Raw genomic sequence first — 14782 nt, forward strand, 5'->3', positions numbered from 1 at the left:
TGAACACTGTAGGCTAGTTTTTTAAAAGATTAAAATCCTGTCCCTAATATACCTGTAGTCATGTTGACTGGTTCACAATACAGCTTTTGAAGTCTCTACATGAAAACCTGAATCATCGCTCCCATGAAGCAAGAAACATATCATACCACACAGTACAAAACTATATGGGAACAGCGTAAAAAGCATGGAAATCAACACATAGAATCACCTTTCAGTGGACCTCAAATCATTAATAAAGGAGACAAAATAAAAGTCTCTGTTTATTATGCCATTTTGTTTACTGTCATTGTCACATACAAAAAACAAAGTTCAGAGTCATTATTAAAAAACTCTGTCACTGAACCTTGTTTTGTAAGTTCTAAATTTTTTATATCTGATGAAGGCAATACCCAAACAGGCATAAAAAATAATGAAATTTATTAAATGATGTAGATTGTTTTCTTCACAAAAGACCTCAAATCAATCAGATCAACAACAGAAACTGAAACAGCTATTATTATATAATTGCTTCTACTGTTAAGAAATGTTTACAAAAGTTCTACAGTTATAAATCGATACATTATACATTTCTGTATGTAACTTATACATATTTATGAGATTTTAACACTTCTTCACCATTCTGTTTCATAACTTTGTAGTAAGTTCATACAGTCCCACAACTTCAGGTAAAAAATCTTTTCACTGAACATCGCTCTTCTAGTTTATGTACTTCAAAAGGAGCTGACAGTATATGATGAACAAATGAAGTTTGTTTACTTTTGTTTCTTTCAAACTGCTGTCAGAATTCATCTCAAAAGTGACCATTGTTACCCACCAAAAATTTTACCCAACAATATGTAGCAGTTATATGAGTAATTTACTTAGTCTTGCTAATTACTTCAGCTGCATTGACATTTGTCTTTTACGTTCACTACATTCTAGAAGAATAGAAGCTTGTTTACAACAACAATGTAATATTTCATGCAGTTACCACGAATATTTCGTCAGTCACCATGCACCATCCATTATATAATGCATGACAAAAATACTCTATCATAATCATTCCACAAAGTATAGGAACTACTTCTGTTGCATACAGTTGCATCTATAATCTAAAAAAAAGATATATATATTTTGAGAGTTCACCAAAGAGAAATTAATTGGAGTTTGAAGCATTATCACTTTATAATGGTAACATTTTCAATTTTTATCTGATAATACCCTATAGTGTTATCTGACAGTGTTATAGAGGCAGATGTTGCTGGAGAAGCTGTTGAAGATGATGCAGTTCGTTTGTACTTCTTGAATGAACGCTTTATGGATCATTTTGAGGATATGATGGAAGATGGGCACTCACTAATTGGAAGCAAGGTTAGTGTTAGTGTTTATGCAATAAACATCTCAATATATCCTGCCCCACAACAAGATTCCCATTATGTTTTACATAAATTTCTTCACATATTTCAGCAATTAGTAAGGGTACATTTCTTTCACAATAACAATTTCAGTTGCGAAGATATGTTGATATACTAACAATAATAGAAAACCTTAGGCAGTCTGATATGCTTGAATAGCTCACCTAGTAATGCTCTGTTGATGAAAGAAAAGTTTCCAGATTCGGATCACAATCTGGAACAGAGGGATAATTTGTCACAAACCATCACCTCGTCGTATTCTCTGGCAAACTGTGAAATATATCTATTGGTAAAAATTTCAAAGTTGATTTTCTTCTTAATGTAATTCAGAAAAAGGGGGCTATCTTTTGAAAATTGTGCCTTTTTAGTGTGTTTCAACATTTTATTTTTTTTTTTCACAGTCACTGCTTTCTTGTGCCTATTTGAATATGTAGGCGTGTGCAAGATAACATTTCTACTCATCTTTGATGTGAATACAATAGCACAATTGACTTTGGTGGCACTTTAAAACTCTTTTTATATACTTACTCATCCTTTGATTGCTGTATAGAGGTGTACTGGATACTTCAATACACATTTACAATTACAGCAACTGGATAAATTACAATTTGATCACATGTATTATTATCTTACATCAGACTTGTACATATATATATATATATATATATATATATATATATATATATATATATATATATATATGTGTGTGTGTGTGTGTACAAGTCTGATATATATATATATATATATATATATATATATATATATATATATATAACAATTAGTGAAAACATGGGGAAAACAAAAAGTTTTAATATTAATTTAATTTACTACATAATAGGTGACTAATTTCAATTTATGCTGCAATGGATGTGACACAACAAAAATTTCAGGTTTACTTTTCATTGTCACAGTGTACGTAGTGCAATCCACAAGATATTGCTTTGGTACTGATTATTCTAACTCCTTTGCACTTGTCTCACAATATTCCTTAAGACTGCATGAACATGCTGTTTTGTAAGTACCATCTTCGTTTTGTTTTGAAAACTGGTAGTGCTTTTATATTTTTTGAATTGCTTGGTAATCTATTGTATAATAAACACGCTGTTTTAGTAGAGTCTTTATCAGCTAGCTGTAGTTTGGTACTGTTGATATGATAGTCATCTTTTTCTCTTGTGCTGTAATTGTATAATTTTCTGTTTAGCATTAATTTATCTAACAGTTTCTTCGTGCTGTGTTTGTAAATGATTGTCATTGATAAGGCATGACACTTGTCTCTGATTCCAGTCAGATAGGATCTTTTTACAAATACAAGTTATTATGCCATGTTACATGGCTACAACTAGAACACAATTCCTTGTAAATATGTTGGACAGTCCACATTAATACATCAACAAATTGGGCATCTTCATTCAGTGTGATCCTGGGCATTTGTAAACACAATTACTCCTTTCTGTCAATCTGTCACGTCTTCACTTTCACCAATCTTACCGCACTGATTCCAAGCAACTGACTGGCACATACACACCACTTCATTCACATAACTAGTACCAGTTCTCATGCATGCCAGTGCGAGCTTTTAAGAGTGTCTAATACTTTTTCCTTGTCTTTTTGTAGTGATAATTTTGTTCCTTGACGCATTATTATGACAGTGGAAAAATGTTTGGTAACATCCTTAAATCAAAGCTTTCTGGTGGTTTGAACATTCGGTTTTCTCTTGTTAAGACTGTTGTTTGAGACACGTGATCCTCAAAATCTATACTGAATAAGTCTCTAGTACCATTTGTAGGCTATATGTCTGCATGTACCTGATCGCTAGACCTGAGTTCTTTGACACACAATTATTTGTTATACTTATAGATTGGCAATTTCATTACAGCAAAGGTGCGATGCGTTAGTTTTCTTTGTTCATACTCTATCAATAAAATTATGATTCATGACCATCATCACCCAATGGAGTACTTCAGTGCTGTATATGATTTAGTGAAATACTTGTATCTCTCTCTCTCTATTTAAACAAAATGATGACAATTTTCTTATTTAGTGCCAGAATATGGGGATATTTTGAACAACAGTGTAACATTGAACAGTTTTTTCAGGAAGTTATATACACTGTTGTAAATACTATTGAAACAATATTGGAAGGTAAATTTCTATTTGGGATACTTATATAGAACATGTTGGTACCAATTTCTGTATCTGGTAGCATTTGTATATTCTATTCAACCAGTGATGAGTCTGACCAAATTCTGGAAAAAGCTCTTTGGGTACTAACAATATTCCAGAAACTGGAGACTTTTGTTTGGTTTGTTTTATTGCCAAAGAACCAGTAAAATTATAAACATCAGTCAAGATGATGGAATAACTTATGATTCAGCTTCTCTTGATGAGGGAACTGCCAGTAAGGAAGACGTTATAGTTTCTTAGGGCTCCATATGTCGTTAGCACACGATTTTTATTCTATTGCAAGCAAGATCTTAAAGTGTACCAAAATACACTTCTATAGACAGTGGCAAACTAATGATTTCATTTTACTGAGTTATATTTTGTAAAATTAAGAATATGACAGTCAAAAAACGATTTACAAACTTAATTTCCAAATTTATCTAATTTCAGTTAAATTGCCATTATGTTTAATATTAATAAAGTATTATTAAATCACTTATTCCAATTAAAAGCAATATTATTCCACAAAGTTACTCTCACAGACTTTAACTCTGAACAGCAATACAAAAGTACTGTGTGTTCAATGTTACACCATCTCAAGATAACATTGAATACTGCCTTTTGTTTTTATTATGTATGGTAAACTCATGTATGATCATTTTTGACATGGACATTCTTTTGAGGCCCCTACTCCCCATGCATAGCTGCACTCATTACTTTACCCTGCACACTGTCCTCCAATACTAAATTGGTGATCCCTTGATGCCTCAGAATATGCCCTACCAACCGATCCCTTCTTCTAGTCAAGCTATGTCACTTAGGATATAAAATGTAGACTGGCAATGGCAAGGAAAGCGTTTCTGAAGAAGAGAAATTTGATAACATCGGGTATAGATTTAAGTGTCAGGAAGTCGTTTCTGAAAGCATTTGTGTGGAGTGCACCCATGTATGGGAGTGAAACATGGGTGATAAATAGTTTGGACAAGAAGAGAATAGAAGCTTTCGAAATGTGGCACTACAGAGGATTGCTGAAGATTAGATGGGTAGATCACATAAATAATGAGGTATTGAATAGAATTGGGGAGAAGAGGAGTTTGTGACACAATTTGTGAAATGTGAAGAAAGTTAGATTCCAATCTTCTTCACAGGAAATGACACTGTGTAATAATTCGTGCCCCGTAAAATTTTTCGCGACTAAATTATGACACTGTGTAATTCGTGCCCCATAAAATTTTTCGCGACTAATTAATGCTCGGTTTACACTAGCATGTTATTGCAGCAATTTACTTGCGCGGAGTAACTTACCGCGCGATTTGCGAGTGTAAACATATCGCCACAGTCTAACATATGTTAGACTGTGATATCGCCAAGTCGACTTGCGACCGTAGCAATTTATTGTGGAAGTGACTTCCTGCACGTTTTCCGCTTCCAGTGTGAACACCAAGCAAGAAGTATCTGCGAGTTACTTGCAGCTTTTAGGATTTATTTCTATTTCCTGCTAGTAGGAAGCGATAGTAAGTATGTCGTCTACATAACACTCATGTTTAACATTTTACTTAATGTGGTGACTTAATTTTATACAACCATCTTACGTATTATATGCAAACAAATTTCAGAAATGGAGGGGAAACGGGAATGGATGAAGCAGGATACAGAACATTTTATTGAAGCCGTGGAGAGCTACCCTGAAATATGGAAGTGCATAACCGTGACTTTAAGGATGGAGTGAAGAAGATGAGCGCATTAAATAAAATCTCGTCGATATTCCACACACTTCTGAAAGAAGTACACAGAAAAAGTAGCATAACTTGAAGACACAACCCCTTTGCCACCTGCATCCACTCGCTTGTAGTTTTAGGAGTCTGGAAAAAGACGATGTGTAATTATTACATGTTCTATTTAATTAGCTTGTCACTTTCCATTTTATGAGCATTAGGAAAAAAAACATTTTTATAAGCATATTATTCTGTAAAATGCAGTTTATTTCAATGAAAATTTAATTTCGTTGTTGTCTTTTCACATATCTTCAAATAATTTTCCTTTTTCAAGACGTCAAAAATGGCTCTACATACATCGGGTACGATCAGAGAAATCTTGCTGACGACAATATGAAACAAGTACATTAGGGACTTGTATGAGTCTCCTTCAAAGAAAATTTTGGTTGTATGTTTCACATAAATAAATGAAAAGGCCTATTTTATTCGTAGCTCACCTGTAGCTATAAATCGTAGAGTGACTAGCAAACGTTCCTTTGCTGAAATAGCAGTACGGAAGTTTGTGTCTCGTTTTGATATGACGGGCCCTATTAACGTCAACAAACACTCCAGATGATTTGAGAACATTCTGCAGAAATTTCAAAAGTATCCATGCTCTCGATAATAAGTTATTGCAAAAGGTTATTATAGGCACCATTCTGCGACCTTCTCATTGTCCACTCTCTAACCCAAATACTCCTGTTTTTCTTTTTCACGTTTTTCATTACAATTACAAGAGCTGCAGCATATCCCACCAGCCTACTTGCCATTTTATACTTCGGCTGACACTCGTAGCGGTACTGAAAACATATGTAAACAGTATCAGCAAGTTGTTGACGCAAGTTTCTTGCCAAAGAACTTGCGGAAGCATCTTGCTTAATTCTTGCGCTGCTGTGTAAACAAAGCTGCAAGCGGTTCGCAATAATTCTGCAAGCGACTTGCTAGTGTAAACCCAGCGGAGAACCGCTTTCGTTTCGCTACGAACATCTTTGCTAATGTTGATAACACAGTGATGATGTAGCGGGGTAAGGCTGTGCTATCTCATGTTGTTGCGTTGGACGAGCAGTTGATCGTAGAACTTCACAGTGCTTAGGCAGTGCGTGTCACGATATACACACACATTCATAATGATTAAAAATCTTGTCGGTCTCGTGACAGGAGGTGCCTCTGGTCTTGGGAAAGCAACAGCAGCCCGCCTCGTGCAGCAAGGAGCCCGTGTTGTCATCTGTGATTTGCCAACCTCTCAAGGAACAGCAGTTGCAAAAGAGTTAGGCGGAAATGCCATATTTGCGCCTGTAGATGTGACGTCTGAAAACGATGTTCAAAATGCTCTCAATGTTGTGAGAGATAAGTTTGGACGTCTGGATGTCTTGGTTAACTGTGCCGGTATTGGCGTCGCTTTTAGAACCTATAATTTTAATAAAAAACTAGCACATAAGCTGGAAGACTTCACAAAAGTTGTAACAGTCAATGCCATTGGGACATTCAATGTGACTCGTTTGGCTGTAGGTTTGATAGGAGAAAACCAACCTAATGAAGATGGCCAGAGAGGAGTAGTTATAAACACTGCTAGCGTGGCAGCCTATGATGGACAAATAGGACAAGCAGCTTATTCTGCAAGCAAGGGAGCTATTGTTGGAATGACACTGCCAATAGCGAGAGATCTTGCAATACAAGGGATTCGTGTTTGTACAATTGCTCCAGGTCTGTTTGATACACCACTGATGTCAGCACTGCCTGAGAAGGTCAGAGCTTATTTGGCGAAAATGGTACCGTTTCCCCAAAGATTGGGTAAGCCAGAAGAATATGCAATGATGGTGCAGTCTATAATAGAAAACCCAATGATGAATGGTGAAGTGATCCGTCTTGATGGTGCTATTAGGATGCAGCCCTGAGTTGACTGACTGGTTTACAACAAATTAAATGCACCAGAATGGGAAATTGTTGTACATAAACTATATTTTGTAAATATTAATTTTTATATGTTGAAAGTTAAAAATAAAGTTTTGGAAGAAGTGTTGGCATGTATACTTGTTACTGCATTTTACGAAGTTTATCAAAACCTTAGTCATTTACCACTGTCTGTGTGAGAATATATGACAGGTAGTAAACTTTATCATGTAATGTGTAGTATGAACTGTTATGCTTCTGACAGGTTGTTGATATCCTTGATTGCTGCGTCGTTTGCGATTATGAGCTGGTGGTCAGTAAATCTGATGGGCTGTGTCGAATAGCAGGTGTCTATCAGACTGGTAAGCTAAGTGTATTGGAGCACCCACCTGCCATCCAGGCTTCTAGCAGTGGTGATTCGAGAGGTAGCCAGCCAGCTAAACAAGACCTCAGGAGTTTTCTCAGGTGACTTAATTTTTGGTCTGTCATTACACAATGTGATCATATCTTTCATTAGTGTCTCCTAAATTGTAACACAAATATTGCGCAAGTAAAGTTTCGTTTGGTAGAAGTTACGTGTTGGATTCCCCCTCCCCATTGTGGCATAGATGTTGTGAACATTAGGCTTCACTACCAATCGGTTTATCACAACTAGATTCTCTGCTTTCACATTCATTGCCCCCCTATAACTCACAACAAATATCACCTTCCAACGTAACACAGACCTCGAGCTCTGCTACAGATCAGTCTGTTACACAACCACAATTTGTCGGGGGAATTCAATACGTATTTGCAGTTTCATTTTGTAATCTGAACAGCTGAAAAAGTCTGTTAGGCCTAAATTTATTTACAGCCATTTCAGTTAATGTGAACCATGTATCATTAATTTTGCTTCCATGATTGTTATTTACAATTGTTTAGATATTAGTGAAGCTCCTTTGTTAGCTGTCATCTTACTTTTGCAGTGTTGCTTCTTCTCTTTGCAATGTGCATAAAGCCCACAGAGAATATCAGAATTAATGATACTGAAGGTAACTTGGAAAGCAACGAAAATTCTTTGTGAAGTTAAGCTGTCATTGATCTTAAAGCTGTTCCCATCCGGTAGCAAAATTATGCAGATCCTTTGTTGCCATTACCACAGGCTTGGAGCATACGAATATTGCAGTTCAAGGGGTTGTTGTTAAGGTTCCAGATTTATATATATGTATATGTGGAGGGGGAGGTGTGTGTGTGTGTGTGTGTGTGTGTGTGTGTGTGTGTGTGTGTGTGTGTGTGTGTGTGTGTGTGCGCTAGGAGCTGTCTGGCAAGAGTATACCATTTTTTGGCAAGAAAAGTGCTCCACCTACTGAATGAAAAGATTGTGAACATACAGTAACATGTTAATTCTCACAGGAATGCTAGCAGTGAACATACTCAGCAGTTTTCTCTACAGAGACCACTCTAACAGGGCAAGCAAACTGTGCTGCTGCGAGAAAGCAGCAACACCTGGTAATAATGATCATATAAAACTTTACACAATCAAAACGGATACCTTAGTGCTACAAATTACAAGAATCGTTATAAAGTGTTAGCATTAATGGTATTATTTGCTAACTGTTAGCATTGATTGGAAACAGAGCAGTACTAACAGTGATTCACAGATTGCTCTACTCTCGACAGCTGCTATGGGAAGTGTGAAATTACTGTGTGCACACATTATGGATATAGAATATCTAATTTATCTGATGCAGGCAGTTTTCTCAAAAACATGTAAATAATTCATCAATTACAAAAATTATCAACCTTATTGCTTACTAAACAGATAAGCTGATGTGAACAGTCAGAGCATGTGCAGTTAGTCACAGCAAATAGGAATAATAAAACTGTTGTATAGCTACTTAACAGCTGAATAGCAGTCTTTTGTGTATACTGAAAAATCTTAACAGGGTTGTATAGTCACCCACAGCAAAAATAAGTGGCACAGATTTATAAATAGCTTAAAGAAAACATTTTATATTACAATCTTACACATGCATATCAAATGGAACACTGCCTGAAGTTCTTTATTACTAAATAAACTATACTGATTGATGCTTTGAAAAGTAAATGGACAAACTTTTCTCTTATTTTGCATTTAAAAAAACCATATCATTGTGTTGACATACATGAAACAAATGAGGGGAAGTCACACATGATGCAGTGGGAATCTCATGCATGTAAGGTACGTTTCAGATCTGGTGTGTTATGTGCCTTCACCATCAATTTTGGATGCCTTTTGTGTTTGCTAAACTAACCTAGTACCAATAATCGCTAATGATCTAACACAGTCGCTGCAAGCCTTTTAAATGTAAATGGTGTCAAAGTGCAAACATTTTCTTTCCTACAAACAGTGTTAGGTGGACCAACTGAAAAACATTGTTTCAATAATGGTCACTCTACACTATTAAAATATAAGTTGCAAACTAAATTTTCTGCTTGTACTGAAGGCTAAATAAAATGCCTAAATATAGCTTGTCTTGGCCTGAACACAGGTTTGAATGGTACAGTGCCTTAACAGGTGTGGTCCTACTAGGGATGGTAGATATGCCCTGGCTTTTCGTCAACCTTTGAACTGGCTCGGTTTGAGTTAGGTGGTTAAGACTCAGTACTTGCATTAGTGAAGATGGTGGTTCAAATCCACATCTGATTACTGTGATTTAGGTTTTCTTAAATCACTTAAGGTGAATGCCAGTACTGTTTCTTAAAGGAGGACACAGCTATATTTCTTCCCTCAACTGAGCTTGTTCCTTTTTTGAACTTGTCATTGAATAGATGTTAAACTCTACTCTTCCTTCTTACCAAACTTGAATTGAATTGGACCTATGTAGTATCTTACTCTCTTCGCTTCGATGGAACATAATTCATCTAGTGTTCCATCATTAAAGGCACATATATTAGCTTTAGATTGACTAGCTTGAGAGTGCTCTTTAAGTGTGGCGGCTTTTTCATTATAATTCGTGAACTCTACTCTAGGTTCTTAAGGCAAGCATATGGGATTGACGAGGATGAAATATTTTCACATTCCATCTCAAATAAGTGTGTGGTTTACCTAAGATGAGGAACAGATGTAAAAACTAATGTCATCTGAACCACCCAGAAATAGGGAACTTTACAGTTTGATGTGTACTTTGAATCAAGGTGCTATTTTGTCATTTTATGCATATTTGTATCATTGCCAGAAGTGAATATGAGGTAGAAAACAGAACTTGAAGCATGTCTGCAATAGTTCCCCTCAAATGAGCTAGTTGTTTAGTGAATTTCTATTCCATTTGTTGTGAGTTGCATTGCTGATGGTGGTGGTGAGTGACAAATTTTGCTTAAAGTGAGAGGCATAATTTGCAGGGAATACACTTTCTTCGAGCACTTGTGCGTGCGCGTACTGCAGCTGTATCTTGGAATCGGCAACAATGCAATCCCCATCCATGCCTCAACATATGCAAACTGCCATTGTTTGTGGATCTGGACTGTAGTGAGGTTTATCTACTTCATTTGTTTTGTTAATGAACATCACTGACATTTTTGAAACACCATAGAAATTTATCTTGTAACACAACAGAAGGAGAAATTATGTACTATGTAGTTCATGGTACCGAGGTCACGATTCTTAACTGATGATGTTTGTCATGTTGCATGGGATAAAGAAGGGGTACAAATGAAAGAGGAGTTAGATGCACGCAGTACACCTGGTATCAAAGAAAATATAATGTAAATATAATAGAGGGAAACATTCCATGTGCGAAAAATATATCTAAAAACAATGATGATGTAACTTACCAAACGAAAGCATTGGTATGTTGATACACACAAACACAAAATTCAAGCTTTTGCAACCCGTGGTTGCTTCATCAGGAAAGAGGGAAGGAAAGGGAAAGACGAAAGGATGTGGGTTTTAAGGGAGAGGGTAAGGAGTCATTCCAATCCTGGGAGTGGAAAGACTTACCCTAGGGGTAAAGAGGACAGGTACACACACACACACACACACACACACACACACACACACACACATCCATCCATCCGCACATACACAGAAACAAGCAGTGCATACCTGTCCTTTTTACCCCGTAAGGTAAGTCTCTCCGCTCCCGGGATTGGAATGACTCCTTACCCTCTCCCTTAAAACCCACATCCTTTTGTCTTTCCCTCTCCTTCCCTCTTTCCTGATGAAGCAACCTTGGGTTGCGAAAGCTTGAAATTGTGTGTGTGTGTGTGTGTGTTTTTTTTTTTTTATTGTGTCTATCTACCAGCGCTTTCTCATTTGGTAAATTACAGCATCTTTGTTTCTTATATATATTTTTCCCATGTGGAATGTTTCCCTCTACTATAAAAATATAATCTAACATATTCATTGTGTAACACTTTGAGTGCCATGCCTGTAGTATTACTTTGCCTCTACTGTTGAAAAGAATGCCATACCCATAATGTTTTGGGACAGCATCTTAATGAGGACTGCCATGCCAACAATATTATTGGTATGGCAGTCCTCAGTATGATGTTGTACATGAAATATTACGGGTATGGCATTAATTCTAAGATTGAAGGCAACGTAATATTGTGAGCATGACACTCAAAATTGTTAATTTGAGTTAACCTATGTGAGTAAACCAAATGTTCCTAAACCTTGTAAATGGAAACAGAATGTTGTTCAAAACCAAGAAAACTTTACTGGCTATCAAGAAACACTTGTCATAAGATTAAATTACATACAAACTGTAAACTTTAAAGCACAGCCACCAGGACATGACTGTATGCATTTAAAGATAAAAATAAGCTGCTGTAACTATAAGATAAAAACATAGTTAAAAAAAAAAAACAACAAGAACATGAGAACATTTCTGTAGAGGTAAATAAATAGCTGATGAAAGATAACGCTCAAATTTTAAGCACTTACAATAATTTTTTCTTTCAGCTGTGCCTGGTTTAGGTTTCACCACTATGCTTGGAGGATAGCCTACAGTTTGTATGAACTTACATCCTACATCTACAAAGTAACAGCAAATGATTGCAACGAGTTTGGTAGATTTTAATCCCACAGTTTCTGTGGCACCATGTGAGCCATTACTGTTTGGTCATGGAAAGTGTCAATACATCATTCACATAATGGTGATTAGAAAATACAAAAACAAAAACTATGAAAGTAATGAAATATACAGTTTTGCAATGAATAATATGTTACAGTGCAAAACTGCTGCGAGGAACTCCTATTCAAAATAAAAAGACTGTGTCAAGAAGTACCCTTTCAACTTCGATTTGAAAATTTTGGGTTCATCACTTAAATTTTATAGTTCTGAAGGAAGCCTACTGACAATGAAACCTCCAGAAAAGTGCACACCTTTTTGTACAGTGGTAAAAAGAAGTGCAAATTTGTATATCTGGTGTGTGTGTTTTTTTGCATATCCCTTTCAGACCATATACACACAATAGTGTGGGTATGTTTTTTTGGCAGATTACAGTGACCACTGAAACCTGGTCGACACAATAGTGCAAGTTTCAGAGTGTGTTACAGTCCATTCTAGTTAGTGTTTCATCCACAGAGCTGCACTGTGTGGCAATTCATTTCACATTCTCTGACAGTGGCGGCCTTGAGATGTCACAGAGGTACTGCTAAATTTTATTGTGTTCCCCTTGCTTTCAGAGGGCGTAAAAATTTCGAAGTATATTTGAATGGTGACTGAATCAAATGCAGTGCATAAAGATTGTTTGTTCAGCACTATTTCCACATTAGATACTTCAAATTATACGGGTATGGAGGACATTTGCAGTGATGACATTGTTGATGAATCCTGGATGCCATCACCTAAGAAAAAAATTGCTGAAAGTAGTAGTTCATCTGATGACTCCAAGGAGCAGCCCCTAGTTCAAAACCAGCAGGTAGAAACTTTAAGTGAAGGATAAGAGCAAATGCAAAATGAGCAGGTACCCCAATGTGCCCAACAACTGAATCTAGTGATAGCAAGAAAACATTTGTGGAGGAAATGTCCTTTTTCTTAACGAGGCCCTCCTTTATCTGATATTTTTCATGAATCTCCATTGACTCCTATAAAGTACTTTCAAACATACTTTCCTGATGAATTTTTTGAGCTTGCATCCATATACACAAACATGTATCATTTATCTAAAACAGGGCACATTTTGGGAGTTACCATGCAGGAAGTAAAAAAATGTTTTTAGAGCACCGATTCTAATGAACAATATCAAATACCCATGTCTCACACTGTATTGGCAGCATGGATTTCGCTTTCCATTAATAGTAGACAATATCACAAGGGATCGTTTCTTTTCTGTATGAAAGTCATTGCATCCTGTTGACACAAATCGTTTTCCAGAAGTGAACGTGAAGAATGCTCTCTGGAAAGGTCAAAACCTGCAATAGACTTCATGAGGATTGCCTGTGTCAAATTGCCTCATCCCAGCAGAGGCCATTACTCTATTGATGAGTAGATGATATCTTTTACTGGTCATTGTTCCTTGAAGCAATATGTACAAAAAAAAAAAAACCACGCCCAAGAATTTAAAAAAAATTGTTTAATCAACGGGCAAAGAATTAATCGTAGATTTTGAGATTTAATAGGGAAAATCAACAACTCTGCCTGAAAGCAACTATGGCCAAGGGCCAGTATTGTGCTTCGACTGATTCGAACACTAGAGAGTGATTCTTATATGTTCTCTGACATACGTTTTACAACCATTCCACTGTTGGAAGCCCTGTGAGAAAAGGAAAGAGTGTATGTCAATGTTCCTTGTCCGTCAATTGTTACAAAGTATAATTGAGCATAGGAGAAGTTGACATTTGCAATCAAATGATGGAGGCCTACAGAACATTTATAAAAACAAGGAAATGGACTCTGAAACTCTTAATTCATCTAACTAGATCTTTTTGGTTTCAGAATTGCTCTTGGAGAATCACTTTTGTTCTCTGCTAAACAAAGGCCTTCCGCAGAAAACCCTGATAATGGGGCAGTGCAGGTTTCTGAGAAAAAGTACTGACCTGCTGAGCAGCCTTGTTTAGACAGAAGGCTTGATGAGTATATACATTGTTCCACAGTTGATGGCATGTCTACTGCAAGATGTTGTAGGCATGCAGATTGTACAAAGTGAACAAGAACATGTTGTACCAAATGTAATATGTATTTGTGCCTTTTGAAATATTCAAACTGTTTTGTAACACGCCAAACACAGAAGTAGGAACTCTGTAGCATGTGAATATTAATTTACAATTTGTTTCATAGCAAGTGGGAGTTTCCTCTTGAAAGAAATTGATGTCTTGAACTCGAAATTCGAAAATGTATTTTGATTCTACAAGTCCATTTCCAATTTAACATTGTATCATTATGGTGATTTTTTTATGACATACATTTTTTCTATATTTGAAATTTGAGTTACTTGTATCTGATAAATTATCACAGATTATGCCTAACATTCACAACTGTGGGGGTCCAAACTTCTGGGGGAAAAATAGAAATAGACATTCTGTTGGCTTTTGCTATAATCGCTATTTTTCTTAAGTAAGGCATTCAAAATTCATTCAGTTTCTACAAATAGTTTTCAATTGGGTCTGAAAGGGAT

The 14782-nt window shown here is 36.2% G+C and overlaps 1 protein-coding gene across 1 annotated transcript; it reads left to right on the top strand.

The window, feature by feature from the left end:
• Positions 1–6308: 6308 nt before the first annotated feature.
• Positions 6309–7339, top strand: LOC126170061 (3-hydroxyacyl-CoA dehydrogenase type-2-like). Its single transcript, XM_049920694.1, has one exon. It carries the CDS (start codon positions 6439–6441, stop codon positions 7204–7206), a length of 768 nt encoding a protein of 255 aa, XP_049776651.1. The 5' UTR covers positions 6309–6438; the 3' UTR covers positions 7207–7339.
• Positions 7340–14782: the final 7443 nt, after the last annotated feature.

This window comes from Schistocerca cancellata, chromosome 1 (genome assembly GCF_023864275.1).
Source record: "Schistocerca cancellata isolate TAMUIC-IGC-003103 chromosome 1, iqSchCanc2.1, whole genome shotgun sequence".
In the NCBI taxonomy this organism is placed as follows: Eukaryota; Metazoa; Arthropoda; class Insecta; order Orthoptera; family Acrididae; genus Schistocerca; species Schistocerca cancellata.